Genomic DNA, 24,777 nt, shown 5'->3' with positions numbered 1-24,777 from the left:
TCTCCTCCACCCATTCCCTCCAACCCCTCCCTCACTTTCCCTTCCACCCTCTTTTCCCCAGTCCCCGTCATTCCCTCTCCCACTCCTTTCCTCTCCCTTACACTCTGTCCCCTACCCAAATTCCTTCACCCTCCCTGTCCTCGTCACTCACTCCCTCTCCTTCGCTCTCCCTATCGGTCCGCTCCATCTCTGCCTGTCGACTCCACCCTCTCCCCTCCTCCCACTCCACCCTCCACCAACTCCCCCCCATCCCCTTCCTATGCACTCCACCCTCTCCATCTCCCTACCTGTCCATCAGCACTCTTTCCCCCTCCCTGCCCCCCTCACTCATTCCATCTCCCTCTTCCTCCCTTTCCTCCCCACCATCTCCCTCTTCCTCCCTTTCCTCCCCACCATCTCCCTTCTTGTCCACTCCATCCAACCCTTCGATCTCCTCCACCCTCTCCCTCAGACTCCCTGTCCTATCCTCCCTCCCCAACTCCATCACATTCACTCACTCCCTCCATCCCCTCCCCTTACACTCCACCCTTTCCCTCACACTCCCAGTCTCCTCCACCATCTCCCTCCCTGTTCATTCCACCCATCCCTTCCATCACCTCCACCCTGTTTTTCTGCCTACCTGTCACCTCCACCAAATCCTTCCCTCCTTGTCTCCACCACTCTTTTCTCTCCCCTCACAGTTCCTGTCCTACGCACCCACTGCCTCCCTCCATCCTCTCCTTATCCACTCCACTCACTCCATCTCCTTCCCTCTCCTTCTGTTTTCCCTTTACCCTCCCTCTCCCTGTCCCTTCCACCAATTCTCCTCCCTCCTCGTTTACTCTACCATCTCCCTCCCTCTCCCACCTTCTATTTCACTCTGTCCCCTCCATCCATTACCGCTCTCTCCCTGTCCTTCCACCTCTCCCAACTACTCCCTCACACTCCCTGTCTCCTCCACTTTCTCCCACTCTACAGCATAGTGATATTTGCACATCACTACAAAACTTTTTGCATCAGAAAGCAGAAACACTTTGATATAAGCTCTCACCAGAAATGTCACTACATCTAAATGTGTGACACACAGCAAGGTGCTTCTTAGGTAGCTACCTAAACTAGCTGGTCACTTATAGCTGTTTGAAAAACAGAAGAGGGCTAGCTAGCTGATGATTGAAGCAGGATCCAGCTTGCTAACTCACCATTGTAGTTAGCTAGTGTGGCACGTAGGCTTTTATGTGCATTGGAAAATTTGTGTCTATGTGGTGCATTCACGATTACCCCTCCTTGATCGTACGTTATGGTTGTCTGTGTCTCTGCCGTTATTGTCTGTCTGCCGTCCACGCGCTGTGGATTGGCAGCGGGTGCAGTTGGGGAGCTTGGGCTGGGTTCTCGAGTTGGCCATTGGAGACGAGACCGCTGAAGTTCCAGCCCAGCTCACCGCTGAAATGTTTGTTTTCTTGTTTCAGATTTACATCCAACATTAAATCTGTTGCACCAGATTGAGTTTTGAGATTCTTTCTGTGCCTGTAACACTAGCTCGCTCACTAAGTCCTTCTTAAGGTTGCCTTTAAGCTAACTCCTTAAAGTTGTCAAGCTTGCATATCAGTTGTCATACTGTTAATGTTTACTCACTTAAAATTCACTGAATATTGTTCCTGCCTTAGAATAGAAAATTGCTTTCATGATGTCCGATCGACCAGAGCCTTGGCAGCTGACTCATAGCCAGTTTGTTATCATCTTCTTGTTAACACAGAAAATTCAAGGAATAAATGTTCTCCCATACTTTTTGATGTGTCACCCAGAACATTATCATTCGACTCCTACTTTTGTCATAAAAGCTAACAGTTTTCCAGTGTTAGCCAATGGAGAGGCCTGTTTTGGCCCCAAGATTCTATAGTGCTAGCAGGACATTCTTTTCACAGTTTTTAGTAAGGAAAGCAAATGATAAGGTATAAATGCCTACACTGCCCTCTGGTGACAAGAAATAGTTTTACAGAAATGACCTTTCTTGAATCATCCAAGAACACAGATTACAGATTCCAGCATATACCATATCATTGTGATTACAAAATACCATACAATTACTACAGATAGAAATATAACAAATTGTCATGATGGAGTGAGTTTCAGTTTATTAAAACCAAATTACGACAGTATTGAGACACCGAGTCATAAGTTACAAATTTATTTGATACCATATTCAGTCTTCTTATATACATATACATACAGTGTATTATATTAGATACATATTACATACATGCTCAAATAAACATCCTTTAAAGTAACTGGCAGAAGGTGTTTAGGCAGCAAGTCTGTTCAACAGAAATGCCAATTTAAAGTGGAAACCATTCTGAAATCTTCATAGGAAAATTATGCTACAAAAAACTGTGCTGTTTTTCAGTTAGATAAATAGCTGGAAATCCACAATGGTTTTGAATATACATTTCTCCCTACATCAGCTATGACATATTTATGCAGACATATCTGGATGGCCATGGCAGATGCATGAAAAATCATATTGTATACATAGTGTAATAATATAGGATTTGTCTCTCAGATTCTCTCAATCTTTCTCTCTCTTAAATACACACATACACACATTGTGTTACTGTAGTTGTGGGCACTTCCCTAATTCCTTCAACTGCTGCATTATTCATCTGTAACCCTCTTAATTTTTGTCAGGATCTTAGAAATATCTTGTGGGAATTTGGCACCAAATCAATAAGAATACATTGCAGAAGTGGTGTCGATTCAATTCAGTCAATTGATGGAATGAATTTAAATTCAATTCATGAATTGGAAATCGTCCATTCATTTTCTAGGAAGATTTTTAAAATTAATTCACTGATTTAATTTCATTCATTTCTTGAATTGACTGAATGTAAAAAGAATTGACCCCAACTCTGACATATTGTCACCTTCCATCAACAACTGTACCACAAGCATGTTTAACAAATATCTTAAGATATTAGACACACCTTTTCAGAGGTAGTCCAGCCCAGCCTACAGCCAGTCAGAGGGGAGTTGTCTGAGGTGCCTGGCCCTGGAATGTACCACTTTCAGGGCATGTGGGAGGTTTCGCCTTGGAGCTGGGGTGGGGCGGCCAGTCAGGGTCCAGCAGGAGTTCCTGGGCCAGGCGCTGGTACCGGGCTCTGGGAGCCTGGGAACTATGGCAACAGCAACCGTAGCGACTGCGCTGCATTGGCAACCCATCCACTTCCATCTGGTGAGTAAATCAAACGGCCGACCCTTACGCGCAGGCATTTGGTAATGCGAGAGATGAGTGTGTCTGTACATGCAGGAATGTTTTACACCTGAGGGCGGTATGACAGTGTATCCTTCTGCTTGCTTACCTGAGGGCAGTGGGCGTCAGCATGTGGCTCATGTAGCTTCTGATTGGAGCACTGTCGTTTCCACAGCTCCCTGCAGTCTGTAATGACACTCTTAAGATAGAGAGAGAGGCTTTGGGTTAGGCCACCTTCACTGAGCTGAACCAGCAGCATAACATCTGTGCCACAAAGCCCATAATCACTCTGTCTCACACTGCTCCGCCATAGTGAGGCTGCAGTGCTTTGTACTTGCAGAGGTAAATATGCATATAACTACAGTTACATTGTATTGTCCTTTACAGGTAAGGGAGTATACTGAGTATAACTTTATTATGTGATATTAGAGCGCAATGTGCTGCTTTAAAGGGACGCTGTACTCCTACTTCTGCGTGCTTCTGTGGCTGCTGCTGCCCTCACCTCCAGTGTGAAGGCCAGGATCAGGTTTGCTATGATCAGACCCAGCAGCGTCAGCCTCCACTCCATAGGTATACACACCAGCTGAGAGACATGGAGAGAGGGGTCAACACACACACACACACACACACACACACACAGATACGCTGACAAACAGACACACACACATACATACACACACACACTGACCTGGAAGAAGTCCTGCAGGGCAGGTACAGGGTACAGCAGCGTGGTGATCAGGAAGCAGTAGGAGGACAGGATGCATAGCACAAACAGATCTGCAGGCGTGCCACAGCCCGACAGACGGACAGAGAGACAGAAAGACACTGTCAGCTTCACAGTATCACAGCCTCTGCATTACTGCCACCTAACACTCCCCTCAGTCTTGTAGAGGAAGGATCAAATCATCAGCTGTACAGATTGGACAAGCTAACCAATCACCTCGTTCCTGAACTGATCTGGAGGTGTGACTGTGATTGTGTGTGTGTCTGTGTGTTTGTGTATGTGAGTATGTGTGTGTGTGTGTGAGAGAATATGTGTGTCTGTGTGTGTGTGTGTGTGTGAGTGTGTGTGTGTGTATGTGTGTGTGTACGTGCTTGTGTGTGTGTGTGTGTGTGTGTGTGTGGAGCTCCTCTGCAGCGATCTGACTTCTCTGTGTCTCCTGCGTTAGCTCCGCGATGCTCACAGTTGGTGTAGAGGGGCTGTCTGAACGGCGGCCCGCGATTGAACACCAGGGCCACGGTGAGGTACTGGCAGCCGGACACGAAGAACAGGCTGGTGTTCTGCAGGTTCTGGATGTTGTGGGACTCCTCCTCCCCATCGTCCTCGCCCGCCGGGAGCACGCTCCCATTGGCCGCCGCCCCCGACAGGTTCCCGGCCAGCCAATTGGAGGGGTAGGTCTCGTTCTGGGCAGAGTCACAGACGCTGTGTGCAGAGTTAAGATTTTAGCATCTCTCCATGCACTCCTCAGTACCCTGTCCTACACAATATAATGCTCATTACAATGTGCACACACCATTGGAAAGTTCTTGTATTTTGGAGGCAGTAGTGTGGTGTAGGATAAGGAACAGTACTGACAACGTACGATTTCCCAGTGGAGCACTGCTTTTTGTACCCTTAGGCAAGCTGCTAAACCTGTACTGTCTCTTTAATCAGCCGTATAAACAGATAACATAGAAATTGTATGCTATGTGAATAACTCTGGCTAATAGCATTTACAAAGCAAATGCTATGTAATGCAATGTAATGTGTATGTAACTGCACTCTGTAAAGCCCATGTAAGATGTAAGTACATACACCACTAGAATGTCCTCCCTTTCTTCCTTTGCCTCCTCCTTTCTTTCTCCCTCCTGCCTCCCTACCTTTCCTCCTCTCTTTCCTGCACCCCCCAGACTCCTTCTCTCATCCTCCCTCCCCTCTTTCCCCTCCTTTCCTCCCCTCCCTCTCCCCACCCCCCCCCCCTCTCACTGTGTGTGGGCCAGCAGGAAGGCGGTGGTCTGGAAGGAGAGAGCTAGCAAGATCTGCCCGGCGACAGAGAGCAGCAGGGAGGGGGAGAGGAGGGAGGAGGGGGGGCGCTGGGGCACCAGCTCCTTCCAGGCCGGGCTGAGACTCACTGAGAGAGAGAGAGAAAGAGAGAGAGGCTGTTAATACGATCAAGTGTCATTTTAATGTATTACCATTATCATTCTTATGATGGATGTTTCTGTTGCTCTGCTTTGGCAATGCTATCCTTATGTATGATCCTGCCAATAAAGCATATTTCATTTGAACTGAATTGAAGTGAATTGGACTCAATTTGAGACTGAATTTGGGAAGTGGTGAATTGGGGTGCATGATAAAAGAGAGATGTCCATGTTTCAGTCAGTATGGAGTTTGAAATACACTTATGCCAGTCAGTGTTAGAGATTAGAGACGCCCAGTTCCAGCACTTTCCCTCACTTCCCTCGCCAAGTGTGTCTGCCCATAGACCAGGTCAGTGAATGACATCACAAACGTGCCAGATACAGCTTGCTCTCAGTGTGAGGAGAGGGGCATGTTGGGTAGGGTTCTGCAGTGCACACACCCTCAGCGGACAGCTGCTGTTCGCTGTTCACTTACTGGTAAAGGCCAAAGACATGATGATGGCGATGTCGATGAACAGGTACTGGGAGTCTCCCATGTTACTGAGGATCTGCAGGAAAAAGAGAGGTCAGCACAGCATGCCGGAGGTATGATACTCTGAGGCCTGGGCAACACAGTGCGTAAAGCAGTTCTGAATGTGTGCGTGTCTTTGTGTGTGTGTGTGTGTGTGTGTGTGTATGTGATAAAGGGATGGTAAACATGTATGTGCAGTGGCAGTGTGACTCACAGAGTAAAGCAGCAGCACACACAGGTATTGGATGATGCTGTAGAGGGCCATAAACTTGAACACACAGAAGGAGGTGACTAGGGCCGCCCGCCCCTCCCTGAAACACACACAGACCTCTGCTGGTTAGAGCCCTTTATTTAAGAACAAAGTTCAGATCTCAGAACACAACAACATCTCAACGTATAGGACAAATAAACATGCTGAAGTCATCCAAGGCTGATAATCATCACCCTCCAATCAGTGGAAATGAGCTCTTCCTTCCTGCTCACAACATGCCCACAGACCCTTTTAAATGCGTGCCTGGTCAACAAGCAGCAGCCATTTTGTGCAAGAGTGCCACACGTCATGTTAAGAATAAAGGAGGACAGAACTGTCCCACGCACATCTACCCCCCTACCCCTGCAGGGTAATGTGTAAAAAACTGCAGTGGGGGTGCTGACCTGATGAGGTGGGGCACGCAGGAGATGTCTGGGGTTCGAGAGGTGAAGGGAGAGGCTACGGATGCCTCCAGCTCCGACAGAGAGATGCCCGTGTGTGCCCGCTTCAGCGCCTGGCAGCAGAGAGAGCACATCATGCCCGTCCCCCGCCAAACATTCTCACTACAGCCATGCTACAACACCCCTGCGGTGTTCTTATGAGAGCAATGGGACAGGGTGCTGTGTGAACTTTACATCTCAGCTGGCTGGGTCTTGGGAATAACCTGATTGTAATGGGAGTGAAAGTTCTCAAAATACTGTGATAAATACGGATGAGAGCTAGAGACTGTAACACAGTTGGACAGACGGACAGATGGAGGGGAGGCTCTTACCCCACAGTCATTGGCTCCATCTCCACACATTGCCACAAAATAGCTGTGAATGACAGACATGAAGACAGAGACAGTCACTGCCTGTGAGTGTCAGTGTGTGTATCAGCATCTCTTTACAACATTATGCAATAAAATAACATTTTAGCAATAGTGTACCTCAGTGAACTGGTGTGTGTCAAGGACTGTTGGTATCAGCGTGTGTGCATCAGTGACTGCTGGTGTCAATGTGTGTCAGTGTCTGCTGGTGTCAGCGTGTATTAGTAAGTGTCTGTATCAGTGTGATTCAGAGTGATTCAGAGCTACTCACTCTACTTTCTGCAGCTCCTCCACAAGCTGTGTTTTCTGATCAGGGGCCATTCTGGCATAGACTGTCCCACACAGCAACAGCTGCAATACAGTGCGCCCACACACACACAAACACACACACACAAACGTGTGCATGCACACATATACAGACAGACAAAAACAAATATACGTGCACACACATGCACATACACACACAAACGGGCACACAGACACATATATTGTAAAACAAACCAGACAGCCAGTTCAGACTTCTAGTGCTCAACAGAACACAGTACAGTATGTACATTTTTATTCACTAATTAATATATGTATTATTTTATAATTTATCTCTCTTTCTGATGCAGTAAAGACCATTTGTGTGGAGAGCTTGATTTAAATGGTCATCAAACTCCTGAGTATATACTCATGAACCAAGACTAGTTATATGCATGTCCACTTACTGCTGTGTCTTCTACATCTATGCACACCTCTCTACCTTCCTCTCTCAGACGCTGGCATGTGATGGCCCATCTGTTTCCTTGGCTTTATTTATGTAGCTGTTTTACCTGAACTGTGCTGGTGGGCTGTGGGAGGGGGCCTCACCTTGGGCAGGAGGTCGGAGAAGTGCTCCAGGATGATGGAGAAGGTGCGGCCGCTCATGGCGAAGTGGTAGTTGGGCTGGGTGGGGTGCGGCTGCGGGCCCACGGTGACGTGGGTCTCCTGGGTGGTGCCGGGGGCGGAGGCGGAGGCTGGGGGCTGGCGTGGGGCGTGGGGGCTGTCCTGGCTGTAACTCCAGGCCACAGTGGCCGGCTGGCCCTCTCGCGGGGGGTGGGCCTCCGTGATGATCACCTGGGAGTGGGGTGGGATCAGGCCACTCTCTCTTGCCACGGAGACTGCCGTCAGCATGCTGTCGCCTGCGGAGGGTGGAGACCTCACGCATGAGATCGTCTGTTCTGTGCAATCAGATGCCTCAAAAAATGCCCATGATATCATTGTCAGCGTCGGCTGATGACACAGAAAATGCTCAGGTTGCACTGATTTCAAGTGCTATGACCTGCTGACATTGGTACACCCCTGAACCTCAACAATGAAAACATGTGGAGTTTAGCTTGGATGCTGTGTAGACTCAACTGTGACAGAGATGTGATGTACACTTGTCAATTACCATGACAGTGCGGATGTGGAGTAGACTCACCCGTTACCATGACGGTGCGGATGTGGTGTACACTCACCCATTACCATGACGGTGCGGATGTGGTGTAGACTCACTCGTTACCATGACGGTGCGGATGTGGGGTAGACTCACCTGTTACCATGACAGTGCGGATGTGGGCTTGGTGGAGCTCGGCCAGCACCGGCACTGTCTGGGGCTTCAACTTGTTCTGCAGCATCAGCAGGCCCAGGAACTCCATCTCACACTCAATCGCCTCACTGGCACACAGAAACAGACAGAGGCACACACATATACACAGATTTCACACCTTTCAAGTGTGATAATCTATCCTATTTTAAAAACATCCTGATGGTGTTAATGCGTTCTTGTAGAAGATAATAGATGGAAATATGTGTACCATTAATAAGCCAATGTCATAGTCTAATGGTACTCAGTTAAAGCGAGGACTGGACTGAGTGCACTGACCGGCCGGTGGTGTGCAGGCGGTGCCAGGTGAACTTGGGTTCGAGCTGCCGGTGAGCCAGGGCGATGACCCTCAGCCCCTGCCGAGTGTAGCTGTCCAGCACCTCCCAGAAGTCCACCGGCACTGACATCAACATATGTCAACATAACAACACGAGTCACTGTCACACTCAAACAGCAGGGAAACCTTGCATATCATGACTGAACAAAATCTACAGGGTCTTCACCCAGTCCTGAACACATCAACTGTGCTGAGTCCACAGCTACACACTGACACCTCCTCACCCACCCCTCACCCCTCCCCTGACACCTGCCTCACCCTCTCTCCCTCTCTTACCCGTCTCTGGGCGGCACAGGCGGACCACAGTCTCTGGCGCCCCCTTAAGGTAGGCCCGCAGCCTGCGCTCCCCCAGCACGCGGGTGACCACACTCATGCGCTGCAAACAGGAGGAGAAGGGGAACTGGGCCAGCACCCCCACCTCGTACCGCCCCTGGGGGAGGAGATTGATAAGTAGGGGGAGGAGCCATTTTACAGGAAGGGACATATATGGGCAAAGACCAGGAAGGAAGAGAGAGAGGCAGGGATAAAGAGAGGCAGGGAGAGAAAAAGAAAGAGAAAGTAAAATATATGATCTGAACAGGACAAGATTAAAGGTCATTACATTTATGGCATCACAATTATGGCAACTCTATGTGCTCTAAATGTTTAAGGAGTACGTACCATCAGTTCTCTGATATCCTGGAAGGCAGAAAGATCAAAAGATAGACAAAATTAGGACGCATGAAGAGCTCAACATAAGGATCATGTACAGGACTTTGTGTATATGAGACTTAACACTAGAACAATGTTCTTCTCATTACACTCCAAAATTAAGTATGAGTGTGTTTAGTGCATGTCATTTGACATGCTCACCATTCTTAATGCATGTAAGAGTGAGTTTGTTTAAGCCATTAGACCATATGTAACTACGTTTACATACACAAGTGTTGCGGTATTATCCCGAATGTTCAAGTATTCTATGACTTCAGCCACATAAACACCTTGTTTTGGTAACTCTAACCCACCCTGTTTTCCACATATGAGAAACTTGGATAAGACATGAGGGATATTCCTATATACTGAGTCATGTAAACACTTTATTCTGAATGTTCTATAAGCAAATGTCTGCACATGTTGAATGTTTTTCAAGGAAACTTAGGTCATACTTTACTGGCAAGCTAGCTGTCAAAGCTAACAAAAAAGAACGTATTTTTGGAGCAACATGAAAAATTCTGTCTGTCTGTAACAGGCCATTTTGCAAAAGTGCCAACAAAAGGAATTTATTCCCACATGAGAAAATTCATGGCTTTTTTGCATAGGGCTAATTCGGGATACCATGATTACCATGCACATAGAAACATTAGCGATGGTCTTATTTCATGATCGTAACATGTTGTGATGTAAGTGCACTGGGGCGTGTGTCCGGGGCAGGGATCTCACCGGGTCCTGCTCCTGGAAGGATGGTGTTTCCAGGGGGAAGGGATTTGCGGGTCGAACCACGGTGGGCATGATGAGGTCATGATTGGAGGTCTCGTCAGGACTGGGCTCCTCAAGGACCTGGGAGAGTGGAGGATAGAAACAGTCAGAGGCAGACAGGCAGACAGACGAAGAAGTGGCACTAGGCAGCAAATGTCACACAACATCAGCGGCAAATCAGAGCATGGTCTCTAGGGAAGTGTCCTTCCCACCAATTTTGATTTATATAGACCAGATAGTCATCCTGGTACGTGTCACACTGCAAATTCTTTCTCTGCCATTTGTGAGGCTGCAACTGTGCTGATTCACTGGCTCATTATGGGCATTCTTGTAGGGGTGTGGTCAAAAACAACATGGCCAGCACAGGAATGCACACAGTGCTGCACACTCCTGGGTACCTCCTAGATGGAGGGCAAACTGGAGCTGAATATCTGGTCATAAATACAGTATCTGCAGTCTTTCCTGTCCTCTTCTTACCCAACCTGTGGCTTCAAACATCTTTATGTCGAGAGGGTCCCCGGTCAGACGTCCCTCAATGCGGGTCAGGGAGTGGCAGGATGCCATAGCAACCAGGAAAGGAGTAGGGGACTGAACCTCTACTGCCACCTCCTGCTCTGGAGGACTGAACCTGGAGAGAGAAGCCAAGCACAACAGTCCCTTTTCAAGACCACTCTCCATATGAACCCCAGGCAATATCCATCAAACATGGAGAAAACACCACATGCTACTCAAAACCATTAGCTTAACACGCGCACACACACACCTGCTGTCCGCGACCCTCTGAATCCCCCAAAGATCGAGGCCGTCCTCAGTCAGAGTACCAGTCTGTAGACAGAGAGAGAGCTGACATCCAAATACCAGTCCAAACACAAGAGCACATGGTTATCCCACTCTGTGCTTCTTTCTCACTCCTCTGAGGAGTACAGCAGTCTCCTGAACCCACAGTTGTGTTGCAAGCCAATTAAAAAGAATTTCATCAGTAACAATAACCATAGCCACAAAATCAGGTTAATATTACCTGCTATAATAGAATGTCCTGCCAAAGACCATACAATTATTAATAAATAATTTATTTAAAAGTATTTGATTAAAATTGTAAAAGTGGTTTGCACAAATTTTCAAATTTTGATTTTTTAAGCACAGGGAAAGAAAACAGTTAAATATTGCTAATGTCAAGATGTTGAAAAAACATCTTTATGTGTGAACCCCTTTTACAATTTTAATCAAGCTTTATATAAAATATATCAGTTTTCACAAACCGAACTAATTGACAGAAAGCTGGGTGTGCACAATGTAAACTATTTATTATTAAAAGTATCTGAAGCACAGGGTCATAACTGTGATGCTAAAGACTGTTGTGCAGTCGTCTCGTGGTCATCCCCGGGTCTGTGCTCTGACCTTGTCGAAGCAGACCAGGTTGATCTGGCCGCTGGTGTTGATCCGCTGGGGGCTGGTGCAGAAGATGCCCTTCTGCCGCAGGCGGTGCTGGGCGTACACAATGCCGGCCGTCATGGCGGCGGGCAGCGCCGGGGGAACCGTGATGGTGACGATGTCCAACGCCTCCACCAGGATCCGCCCCACCGACTCCTGAGGGAGAGAGACAGGAAGACGGAGAGGGGGAGAGACAGTTTCACTACACCATCACAAGTTTTCACGTATCATTCAGTTTAAAAGTTTCCAACAACAACAAAAAAACACTCCATCAGACAGCCACAAACAACACCCACAATCCCATCACCTACCCCAATCCCAACCTCCCTGCCCCCCACCCAAGAAACCATGGCCATCTCATGGTTGGCCACTCAACATCAGCTAAAAGGAAGAAGACATGAAACTAAGACCACTTCACCTGTGTTCATCTTACCTCCTTCTTACTTAAGTATTTGTGGACTGCCCACACCATATATACAGCAGGATACACTGTAGCAGTTAAATACCTCATCCATGCTATCAAAAAGAGGTCTCCACTGGGGAATGTTAGAGTGGATAAACCCCACCCCCTCTCTCACCCCCTGCGAGGCACTGATGTAGATGGAGTAGGCCATGCCCCCAGCCGCCACGCACACCAGCCCCAGCAGGAAGCGGACGGCGTCCCGGTACAGCTGGAAGTCCGAGGGCTTGGGGTACAGGATGGACCTTACCAGCTGCCCCTTCACTGTGGAGAACCCTGCGGGGGATTCAGGGAAAGGAGACATCCACTCACATGAGACCTTACACAGGGTCCCACACACACAAGCATGTAGTGTGTATTGACAGAGGTGTGCAGAAATGCACAGATGAACACCACTGTAAGATCACTGTATGCAAAAGGAATATTTATTACATGAGAAAGACCATTTTCTTGTACCTCTGATGGAGAGTGCTCTAATTCAGGAAGCCACACCCTCTAACTCACTTGCTATAGATACCAGCCCATACCATACACGTACAAGCACATTAAGAAGTCCACACACACACACATGCACGCGCACACACCTGTGCGGATGACCACGGCGCGGACGCTCTCTCCGCTGTAGTAGCGTGTCTGGATGACCTGCGTCCCGCAGAACAGTGTGTGCCTGCGGTGCTCCTCCGGGTCGTACAGCGGCTCCTGGAGGGCGCCATTCGCGCTGCTGCCACGGGGGGACAGTGGCAGCTGGGTCTTGGTCACGGGCACACTCTCCCCTGTGGATCAGTCCCATTGGTACAGTCCACTTACACAATGACACTAGCATGCGGTATACTCTCGCATTGTGCTGTTTTGTGACACCTGCCTTAGCCTCTCAGCCCACAGTCCCCTATTCAAGACAAGATGAAAATGAGTACCTTAGCCTTGAAATAACCATGTCTGCTAACAGCAAAACTATGTTCACCTTGAATAGTGGTTACCATTTAGAATGCATGCAAGTGTCTGGAGGTCAGCAGACAAAATGAAATATTGCAAGGCAAGCAAGCCTCCTGTTTGCTTTGCAAAGTAGTGCAAGAAAGTCAAGTTAGTAAAAACAAAAGCAAAAAACACCTGACGTTAACCTTCATTTTGTTGGTCAATGATACTGAGATTCCTCCGTTTTACATGAATATACATTTACACATATACACGTACATATTTGTATCCCTCTCTCTCTCTCTCTACTTATAAACACATATAGTACTCAGCACTGTCTACTTTAAACACTTCTTTAAATACTATTACTAACTCCCAGTGTCAGGATTGGTGGAGAGCTGTGGTCGAGGCTCACCTGTCAGCATGCTTTCATTGACAATGCAGGTCCCCCCTATCAAAGCCGCATCACAGGGCATCATCATACCATTGGCTGGGATCACTATGACATCACCAGGAACCAGGTCAGTGGACAGGATCTCCTCAGTGTCTACAGGAGAGAGCAGCAAAGGAAGACACAAAAAGGGAAGGGAAGAAGGGAAAAAAATGAAAGTTTAGTTTTACTGTCATGAGTAACTCTAACCCTACGCCTGAGGATTACGGCAACTGAAAACTTTAGATGAGCACAAGAAGAGGACTAAGGGCTGTTCTCTGTGGTGGTTTACTTTGAAGCCATCATTTTACATTGAACACACAGAAAGTCAATGTCCCCTTAAAAGGAAAGAATGTGACTAATTTCTATGCCCGTTAAACCCTCCTCTGGTTTCCTTTCCTCATGGAATAAGCATATGTGACTTTGAGCCAGCGGATTCGGCTCGTCAGCAGAGAGAGCTCTTTAGTGTGTATAATGAGTTCTGAGGGCGTCAGTGGATTAATGAAAGGCAGAGAGCTTTCTGACCGAAACCCTCCCGGATCACAGCAGAGAGGCCCTTCCCGAGGGAGAGAGAAGGACTGTGAATGCTAACTTTAGCCCCTGCGTGGGGCTCTCTTACCCTGGCTGCCTCTGTAGACGGTACACCTCACCACGTTGTGGGCAGATACCATGTCATGGAGCAGGATGTATTGCTGTGAGGGGGAGATGGACAGACGGACACAGAGACAGACAGAGAAACAGTTGGACAGAAAACCAGAGGCAGTCAGAGGCATAGACATAGAGACAGGACACAAACACATACAAACATAGGCTGCCATGAGGAGATACAGATGCAGACACAGGTGAGCAAAAAGGTTAAATAAACAGGAAGCCAAGCACACAGGAACAGGGGTACAGTTACAAACAACAGATAAACACATAGTATGACTGTACAGACATACAGCCTGGAAGGGTTAGACATGGGAGAATCAAAAAGGCACTAACAAAAAACTAACAAAAACAAAAAATCAAAGGAACATGTATGTGTAGAAATGTACTACACACACGTGCAAACGTATGCACATTCACTCACACATGCACACATGCACAAAAACATACATACACAAGTGCATGCACACACACACACGCACAAGTGCACGCACATACACACACACACGCAGTTGTCACAGACACAGAGATAAAGGCGATCTCAAAAACAGTACAGAGCAACGTATAGAGACACAAAGTTATACAGAATAATTCTATGAATTGTTTATAGTGAGCTACAGACAGGCAGACAGACCTCATAGACAGCATACAATGAAGTGCAGACAGAATAAACTTGTGGACAATAAACAATGAAGTTGCGACAGACGACCTTATGAGCAGCATACAATGAGGTTTAGACAGACAGACAAACAACAAACAAGCCAGCCAGCTGACCAGCCAGCCAGCCAGCCAGCCAGCCAGCAATCCATCCAACTACCCAGCCAACTACCCAACCAGCCAGTCAGCCAACCAGCCAAATATCCAGCCAGCCACCCAACCAGCCAGTCAGCCAACCAGCCAAATATCCAGCCAGCCACCCAACCAGCCAGTCAGCCAATCAGCCAACCGACCAGCCAGCCAGCAGACCAGCCAGCCAACCAGCCAACTACCCAGCCAACCAACCAGCCAAATATCCAGCCAGCCACCCAACCAGCCAGTCAGCCAATCAGCCAACCGACCAGCCAGCCAGCAGACCAGCCAGCCAACCAGCCAGCCAGTCAGCAGACTAGCAAACTACCAAGCCAACCAGCCAGCCAACCAGCCAGTCAACTTACCAGCAAGCCAGCCAGCTAGACAGACAGACATACAGACAGACAAACAGACATACAGACAGACAGTCAGCCAGACAGACACACTAACCTTACGGACAGTATACAGTGAGGTACAGACAGATAGCAGTGACATCATTAAGATAGCTGAGGCGTAGTAATAATAATCGTCCAGAGACCAGAGAATAACACTGAAGACTTGGAAGATATAGAAAGGGTTGAGCACCTGCCAAAGAGAGAGAGACAGACAGACAGACACACACAGAAAGAGAGACACACAAAGGACAAGTGTTCATATTGAGGTATAATTTTAGTTTTCAAACTTCACACAGTTGTGAGTATCACCCTTATTCCTTTTCACACATCGTGCACTGGATGTTTGTGACACAGCAGATGTGTGACAAAAATCATATTTAATAACATACAAACAATATAAAACCACCAAAGGAGGATTTACATATTTATAAATAATGGAAAATCAAAAATATAATAGTTAAACAGAAATGACTCTATCGTGTCGCTCATTGCCTCTAAATCTGTGGCACCCAATGCTGTTCTGTGTCACCAAGAAGGACCAGAATCTTTTCAACGTCTGAGAGACATTGACATGTGAACTGTGGGTAGATCTTGTTTATTTTTGGATTTTGCCATTAGTAAATCATCAACCAATGACATTAACAAAGAATAAAACGCAAATGCATCTAGTGAGAATAGCTAAAAGGAGCACATTTTAGTCTCAACCGTAGGTACAAACCGATGGAACCATTTCTGTGGCCATTTGTATTTTTTGCTGATTAAAGTCTGGGAGATTTGAATTGTGGGTAGATTCTCTGTTTTCAGGTGCACTTTCTGAACATGCATTAATCACTTTATACACACAGCATACAAGGCAAAACCAAAATTACATGTAATAAGATGAGAGTATAAATATATGTGCATGTGTCATACAGACATTTTTTGTGAATGTGGTTTGTGCCATGACCACAAATGAGGACAATGTATGCACAAGAAAATATTTATACTTGTGAATACACTTTCCATAAAAGTGGTAAAACATAAAATGTTTTATTAAACCATTTTTTTCTGATCATTTAGCAACTACTAAATACATATTAAATGCAACAAGATATTCATTTCCATAGTTATGAGACTCATCTCAAGCCTAAATTCTAAACTGATAAGGCAGCAATCAAAATATCTTGGGTGACAGTGTAACCAAATTAGATATAGGTAATACTTATTGGTGAGACATTTCCTGTTAAAAGCGAATGTGGCAACATAATGTTTGGAAAGCACAGCTAGCTGAAATCTTTTAGAACAGAAGTCATGCAGTTTAATATACCAAAAAAGACAAACATTCTAGCTAACTCTTTTTAACCCAAAGAACTACTACAAAACTCAATCTCAAGGTTCTGCAAAATTCCAAAGTCACTGATGGATTAGTGCATTTTGCCTGAGATGACAGGGCCTTCAAGCACCACAGAATCACCTGCAGAGCTACTGCACAAACATGGTTGTACTAAACTACACCAGCAACTCAAGTATAAAGTCCCATCTTTGTAAGAGCATGAACTAAAACGTAAAACCTAAGAAGAGCTCTAAGGGACATCGGATGGAAAGGAAGAGGTAACAGGCATCGAGAGATTTCCAGCCAAGCGCGTTCTGCATTACAGTGTGTTATAGCTGTGTTTATGCAGCGTGACATAATCTGCCTGGCCGACACTTTTATCCGGAGTGAACGCGTTAGTGCTGCGTCCAGTTTATTTATGACCTTTGCTCTAATTCAGGTCGGCCTGGCAACTGTCACACGCTATCACTTTCTGACAGCGGACATTCGCTGTATGTGCAGACACATTCTTTCACGTCCAGAGCCACTGACAGAAAAAGTTTCCCAGTGATATATTAACAACAATCGCTTCTCTGAGGTTGCAATTTAATTCTGAATGCAATACAAAAAAATGATCTATTTCAGCACATGTACATGTTTAAACATTCAGTATATTCTTTTGTTCATGATTTATAACCATAACTTCATTGTAATACATTGGAATAAAGAAAAAAGTTTAGAGATATGACATATTTATACATACGTAATTAACATGAGTAAACATTTCAAGAATTCTGGTCATACTCATAGAGGTGTCAGGAGAAATACATGGGAATCGCACTGAAAATGAACAAACCGCTACATAAAAAATGGCCAGTATCTTCTTCAGAGGTAAGTAGCCTCTTAAGGACTTTCCACTGCTGTGACAGTTATAACTGTGATTTTTCTCTCTTCTTTTCTCCTCTTCTGAAGATTCACCTCTTTAGACTGAACTTGAGTCTATCCTGAATGTATATTTGAACGGACTTCTCGAAATAACGCCACGCAATCAGCACCCCTCTGTAAAGCGACCTCTGACCCCTTTACAACCCTGCCCAAACAATAACTGGCTGTTCTCCATGATCGAGGCAGACCAGCGTACACGTGCTCTGCTAACATTAGCGTCAACTTACACTAACATGCTTGACTTCAATTTACACTCACTGTTAACATAAGACCACATTTAATTTACTGCCACTGTTAACACAAGCTCACTGCTATAAAACTGACTCACGACAGGCATTCATTGTCGTTACACTGTTGATATATATTAACATACAGTACACTTAACATAACTGTTAACATATGCTTACTTCTAACAGATGTTTACTACAGTAAACTCACCATTAACAGTAAATAAAGTCCCATGAGGGCATTCCTGTATTTTATTAATTTAATTTAGCAGTCTGTAACATACACAGGTGACGGGGCCACTCTCTAAGGAGAGTACATTATGTCTAACTTCTGTTGCTTCGCAGATGCTCTTATGCAGAGCAAATTACAAAGGTTACAATTTCTACATGTTATCAATTTGTACAGCGTGACATTTACAGAGGCAGTTTGGGTTAAATATCTTGCCCAAGGGTACCTTTCCCAGCATCCTTTGGGTTAGCAGCTCTGCTCATTACCACTACACCACACTGCTGCTCAGAGGAGTAACTATCAGTGCTGCTGCTGAACTGGAGTGAAGACTCAAAGGATTTCCTGCTGAAGGATTTGGAACTGATAAAAGCTAATGCTTAAGGATGTCAGAGGATAACATCTGCTGAAACATTACACTCACAGAGAGGTCGCTGCTGGATAGTCATCCTGCCATAAAGTATTTTTCCCAGAATTGCTGACATGCCTTTTGGAACATTTGGAGCATTTCTCATACCTCTTTACATAAAACACAACAGCATGAAGCCCTGCATTGCATGCAACTTCATGAGGGAAAAGGCATTTTGCAATTATACAAGTTACACTCACACATTCCTGTCATAGACAACATCGACAATAATTGATATAGTCATAGTATGCTCTTTGTAATGTTTCTTACCAGAGAAAACTGGTAGAAGGCAAAAACTGCTTTAATGTTCCCTGTCTCAGAGAGGGAGAACTGTGTGTTTGAGTTTTGCACTTGTTGTCACATGTTGTTTAGCTCTTAGCTGCACGGTTTCCCTGAGGTTTTGAATGTGTGTTTTAGCGTCTGTTATAAAGTGATGGAAGTGTGAGAATAAACGCTGAATGCACTGATGAAATGACCCAGAGCGTCTCTGCTTTACCTCCTTGACGAGTAGCTTGGGAATAGAAGGCACTTTCACTTCAATCTGATTGATTCCATAAAACAGCCTCCTGAGAGAGACAGAGAGAGAGTACTGCATTAAGCACACATAGTACATCTTAATCTCTGAAAATAAACAAGAGCAAACAATTCTACAAGGTGAAACATGCAGTAGAGTCCCATAAAACCTTGTGTGGCAGCCTCACACTGATACAAACACACCGACACTCTGCATTCCAATCAGGGAGGAGGAATGACTGACACTACATTCCAACCAGGGAGGAGGAATGACTGACTCTACATTCCAATCAGGGAGGAGGAATGACTGACTCTACATTCCAACCAGGGAGGAGGAATGACTGACACTACATTCCAACCAGGGAGGAGGAATGACTGACTCTACATTCCAACCAGGGAGGAGGAATGACTGACTCTGCATTCCAATCAGGGAGGAGGAATGACTGACTCTGCATTCCAACCAGGGAGGAGGAATGACTGACTCTACATTCCAATCAATCAGATAGGAGGAATAATTGACACTGCATTTGTATTAGAAAGGAAGAACTGACACTCCAATTCCATTTAGAGAGGAACAACTCAGAGGAGAGGAAAAATGGCAGACACCCTGCATTTCCACACAGAAGGGAGGAATAACAGGCACTTGGCATAATACACATACACACGCACGCACACACGCACACACACACGCACACACCTATATTGCTGTACGCTAGGCAGCAGTCCTGTGCTGTGCAGAGTGTAGAAGTCTCTGATTGGGACACCGCAGTCCAGGGCAGTAAGACGGGAGAAGCTCTGGGACCCAGAGCTCCACACATACACCACTGACTGCAGACAGAAGTAGCGCACCTGCTAGAGGGGGGGTGGGGGCAGCAGGAGGAGGAGGAGGGGGGAAAGAAGAGATGGAATGAGAAGGGAACAGAGGGAGGACGCAGAAAGGGCAGAAGGTGGAATATCAGTCATATGTCACCCCCCGGCTCATCTCTGTCCTCCCTCTCACCTCTCTTTTCTCTTCCTTCCTTTTGTGTGTCATGCCTTGGGGCAAGTATTGTGTGTGCGTCTGTTTATACTGTATGCGTGTGCGTGTTTGTGTGTGTGTGTGTGTGTGTCTGTTTGTACTGTATGTATGTGTGTGTGTGTGTGTGTTTTCTCTGTAGCTATCTATTGAGATTGTTTGAGTGCCTATGTTTGTGTGTTTCTTTGTCAGTGTATGCATGAGCATAAGTGTTTCTGTTCTCTGTGGTTACCTGTTGAAGCTATGCGTGTGTTCTTTGTGGCTAAAAGTTGAAACTGTTTGTGTGTGTGTGTGTGTTCTCTGTGGTTACCTGTTGAGACTGTGTGTTGTCCAGGAGTCCTTTGGTGCAGCTGTCCTGTCCCTCCTCTCCCCCCTCCGCTGCCACGCCCAGCCCCAGGGGGTCCACCCCAGGAACCTGGAGCGTCCGCACCCACACCCGGAAATACCTGCCAAACTCATCCTGAGAGAAACACACACGTCTTACACTGACAACATCACTGTCATTCTACCACAGTAATTTGTATCTATTTTTGCCTCGGAGGAGACAATATTGAAAGACACTAACAGGAAGTCCCACAGACCAGTGGAGAAACACAAAGAGTGAGTTATTACATCATTACAGTAGCCTTTTGCTTATTGTGGAGTTGTGTTAAGGTTGCTGAGTGAATGATGTCAGAGACCTGACCACTGCACCACACTGCAGGCCCACAAAAGTGATGGTAACATTATTCTCTACTGTCCCCTAGCCCTAATGCAGGAGAATAGATACATACAACCCCATAACACACACACATACACACACGCACGCACACACAAACACACAACCCCTCACATACACACAAACATGCACACACAATCCCTCTCTCTCACACACACATGTACATTCTCAAGCACACAACCTCTCTCATAGACACACAAATGCACACATGCAGAGTCTGAGCATACAACTTATTGTTTTTCATTAGCTTATTTGTTTACCCTCTCTCCCTCAGGGTACGGCACGATGATACATATTTAGCTACCGCATTAATTGTTCCTTCATCCTCTTATAATAGGATGGGAAGTTTTCGTATTTTTTAAACAAACACACACAGACACAGACACACAGAAACACACAGACAGACAGAGAGACACAGATGCGCACATGCGCGCGCACACACACACACACACACACGCACACACACACACACAGAAGCGCACACACACACACACACACACACACACACAAACACAGAAACACACACAAGCACACACACACGCACGCACACACAGAAACACACACACAAACACAGAAACACACACACACACACACACACACACACACAGAAACACGGAAACACACACACACACACACAGAAACACACACACACGCACACGTGGATGCACACACACACAGACACTCACACACAGAAGCACAAAGAGTGACTCACAGTGGTGCGCAGCAGCAGTACAGAGGCCAGGTGGAGGGGGGCGGGGATGCAGGACCAGCGGACGCTCCACTGGGGGACCCAGAGCAGCAGCAGGGCCAGCAGACCCCCTGACAACACACACCCCACAGCCAGCACACACACCCGCCACGTGCACGGCACAAAGCCACACACCTCCTGCAAAGGGGGGGGAGAGAGAGAGAGGGAGGAGAGAGAAGGGGAGAGGGAGTGTGATGAAGGGAGGGAGCAGGAGAAAGAGAAAGGGGCAGAGGGAGTGTGATGAAGTAAAGGAGAAAGAGGGAGGGAGGGAGAGGGAGAGGGACAGACAGGGAAAAAGACATCGAGAGAGAAAGAAAGGAACCATGGAAAAGGGGAGAGATGGGCTCAGAGACAGAGAAGGTAAACAGAGAGACAGAGAACAAGAGAGAGAGAGGGAAAGACAGGAAGAGAGGATTACAACTGTACAACTGTATATGAAAACGATAACCATCTCAGGGTGGAAAACATCACCTCTCAGCAGGACACTAAACAGCAGAGTACTGCACACTGTTACACTGCACATGTTTCCGTCTAAAAATAAATTCAACAGGAAGCTTCAGCTTGACTGAAAGGCAATGAGCTCTGGGAATTTCATTCCAGAAAGAAAAAGCCAATTTCCCTCTGTGGCAGTTAAGCCCAGAGTCTGCTGACAGGGCAAGATTCTGCCCCCGGTGACGAGCACCCACCAGAAACCCGGAGCGCAGAGTTCGGCAGGAATATCCTTCAAGCAAACACCACACAATGCACACAGGGCAGATCAACTCACATTCAGAAATCATTCAAGAATGCATTCAGATTTCTGGATGAATTTAGGAAAAAGAATCCCAAAGGCTGAGAGTCCACAGGAGTCTTGTTTGATTTTCTGGTGATTGTAGCTTGTGCTGGTACAAGCTTGGCAGCTGAAACTGGTGATAGTGCTACATGTTCATGTGTGTTATGACAGCATGGCAATGCTTCCCACAATAGTGCTGTATTGCAGGTATAGCACTATTGATTCATTACCTGTAAAGCTAACATGTTCAACTGAATGCACTTTTTGTAAGTCACCCCAGATAAGAGCATCTGCAAAAGGAATAAATGTAAATGTAGATTGTAGCCCCCAGGTTCACTAGCCCTACCATAACCTCCTCTGCAACACAGACAATTAGTGTCAACCCAATAATATCACAACACAGGCAAGACTACACCACCCTCTGAGGCGTGCACACACACACACACACACACACACACACACACACACACACACACACACACACACAGAGCTAAGCTCCCGTGCTCTTCCAGTCCAAAAAAACAGAATCCATGGTGGTGGGTGACCTGCCCACAGTGAAAAATATCGAACAAAGAGGCACATTGACAGCGTGCAGGCTCAGTAAGCGTTTCCTGGCCATTGAACCAGGCAGACCTGGCTGGGCAGCCAATAGGGACTGTGTTCCCACTGTCAGCCAGGTGGGACCGGGACAGAACGCCACTTTCTTCTAAAGTGTGGAAAACGTGAAAAAGAAAAGGATATCCTTTCACTCGCTGTTTTACATGTTTTTCCCCCTCAAAATGTGAAAGTATAATTCATATAAAGAACTTCATATATTTTGTGTTGCTTCTTACCATCACTACGAATCTAGACCAAAGGATAACCACAATAAAACAAGCTGATTTAAAATTCCTTTGTGGCTTGGCGACCAGCTTCGTGGGTGATTGAAGCCTCATATAAATCTCATTGGATTGGATGCAGAGAGAAAAAAAATGAAGAAGGGATCACACTCCACCTCAACTGACATCTTACAAAATTATATCATCACCCTAATAATATAATTACTGTTGCCTCACAAACACTCAGACTATTCAGAATGACTTGCATAATGTAGAGTTTTTACATGTTATCCATTCCTGGAATACTCAGTCGAAAGCAGGCACCTACACATGCTTTGAGGGATCATATTTAGCTTGTAAAAATAAATGACTTGTTGCAGGGAATTAGACCTAAAATTCACACTCACTCGTCCCTTTGTATAAAGTGGGGAAAGATGGCATGCTGACAAGAAGAATAAAGGGAAGAAACAGCATGAAATAGAGCTGCTTGGAGGTTTTTGGTGTGGCTTTAAGCCTCCCCTTTTCCTCTCTCTGCTCGTCAACTCTTCTACTTTTCACTCTCTCCCTTTCCTTCTCTCCTTCCCCATCTCACATTCACAGGGGAGGTGCTGAAGGAGAGTGTGGGAGTAAGGCTTGTGATGTCACACATCATGATGTCACAATAGCCTTCAAGTGGCATATTGTTCCCTTCACCATTTCTCTCCCTTTTCTCATCCCTGACCTCCTTCTGTGTTTCTCCTTATTGTTACCCCGCTCCCCTTCCTTCTCTCCCCCACTCTCCCATTTGGAGATAATGGGAGGTGCGGAAGCCAGCTGTGTGAAATTTCCGTTTGGAACACAGCCCTGCTCTTTTTGCTGACAACGGGCACTTATATCTGAAACGTGTCACAGGCGGTCTCTGAACCAATTAAAGACCTGTGAGGTCAACTTTAATGTCACAACGTCCCACTGGTGACACAGTATATATATATATATTCTGCTGCCAGGCCCAATTACCATTAAAATCATGAACGACAGAAATCCACTTCTGTAGCACAGTTCATGTTTTAATTGGGATGCTTATGGTGTGGTGTGCTCCATATGAAGAGCTTCTAAAACATATCTGTAACTGAAAGAACTGGCGTGAGAGAAAGACAGAAAACGTGAGAAGGAGAGTGGAAGGAAGTTGGATAGACAGAGGAGTTTGAATGTGTGTGTTGGGGGGAGGCGGCGCTAAAGAGAGAACAGAGGCTGGTAACAGACCAGTGTTAATTTTGTCAAAAAAAGCAAAGAAAACTATTCACCAACAATCGTTTTTCCTATGATGAAGATGTGGCAGTAACTGAACGCAACACCTTTAAAAAACGAAAACTATAACTAAACATCTTTCTATTTTCACATTTTCGAAGATGGGATAAGACATAACTTTCAGTGTAACAGGCACACTGACACACTGTAGATGTAGTGCTGCTCCCTAGGCTGCCAGGAGCTCAGCTGAAGGCCCATGGTCTCGACTGAACCGAAAAACAGAAATAAACAGGGCCAGGCTGACATCATTTCAACAATAAAACCATCCGATAAGCAGCTTTCTGGGACTTATTGGACTCACTCCTCATGGGACCAATAAACCCTATAATTACTGCTTCTGCCTGCCTGTTGATTGGCTAGTTTTGCACATTTTTATTGGCGGTGTCAAAATTTAGTTTAAAATGGTACAAGTGTCCTTTGTGGTGACTG

General features: G+C 46.2%; 1 protein-coding gene across 1 annotated transcript in view; it reads right to left on the bottom strand.

Moving 5' to 3' along the window:
* Nucleotides 1–2,992: 2,992 nt before the first annotated feature.
* The window catches only part of LOC118791150 (probable cation-transporting ATPase 13A3), a 33,033-nt gene continuing 11,248 nt past the window's right edge, over nt 2,993–24,777 (bottom strand). Inside the window, exons 4-32 of the mRNA XM_036548428.1 lie at nt 21,436–21,609; nt 20,316–20,465; nt 19,688–19,842; nt 18,974–19,043; nt 15,435–15,569; nt 14,167–14,239; nt 13,533–13,664; nt 12,790–12,978; nt 12,324–12,481; nt 11,713–11,901; nt 11,078–11,139; nt 10,792–10,942; nt 10,279–10,395; nt 9,520–9,537; nt 9,136–9,289; nt 8,802–8,922; nt 8,469–8,593; nt 7,766–8,076; nt 7,185–7,264; nt 6,878–6,920; nt 6,510–6,619; nt 6,070–6,166; nt 5,820–5,892; nt 5,190–5,334; nt 4,408–4,646; nt 3,912–4,000; nt 3,726–3,806; nt 3,333–3,422; nt 2,993–3,202 (exon numbers count right to left, since the gene is read on the bottom strand). Coding sequence (XP_036404321.1) covers nt 2,993–3,202; nt 3,333–3,422; nt 3,726–3,806; nt 3,912–4,000; nt 4,408–4,646; nt 5,190–5,334; nt 5,820–5,892; nt 6,070–6,166; nt 6,510–6,619; nt 6,878–6,920; nt 7,185–7,264; nt 7,766–8,076; nt 8,469–8,593; nt 8,802–8,922; nt 9,136–9,289; nt 9,520–9,537; nt 10,279–10,395; nt 10,792–10,942; nt 11,078–11,139; nt 11,713–11,901; nt 12,324–12,481; nt 12,790–12,978; nt 13,533–13,664; nt 14,167–14,239; nt 15,435–15,569; nt 18,974–19,043; nt 19,688–19,842; nt 20,316–20,465; nt 21,436–21,609 — 3,741 coding nt within the window. The remainder of the gene's footprint in view (nt 3,203–3,332; nt 3,423–3,725; nt 3,807–3,911; nt 4,001–4,407; nt 4,647–5,189; nt 5,335–5,819; nt 5,893–6,069; nt 6,167–6,509; nt 6,620–6,877; nt 6,921–7,184; nt 7,265–7,765; nt 8,077–8,468; nt 8,594–8,801; nt 8,923–9,135; nt 9,290–9,519; nt 9,538–10,278; nt 10,396–10,791; nt 10,943–11,077; nt 11,140–11,712; nt 11,902–12,323; nt 12,482–12,789; nt 12,979–13,532; nt 13,665–14,166; nt 14,240–15,434; nt 15,570–18,973; nt 19,044–19,687; nt 19,843–20,315; nt 20,466–21,435; nt 21,610–24,777) is intronic.

The sequence above is a fragment of the Megalops cyprinoides genome, chromosome 16, assembly GCF_013368585.1.
Source record: "Megalops cyprinoides isolate fMegCyp1 chromosome 16, fMegCyp1.pri, whole genome shotgun sequence".
NCBI classification, from domain to species: Eukaryota; Metazoa; Chordata; class Actinopteri; order Elopiformes; family Megalopidae; genus Megalops; species Megalops cyprinoides.
This window is presented reverse-complemented; position numbering and strand designations above follow the sequence as displayed.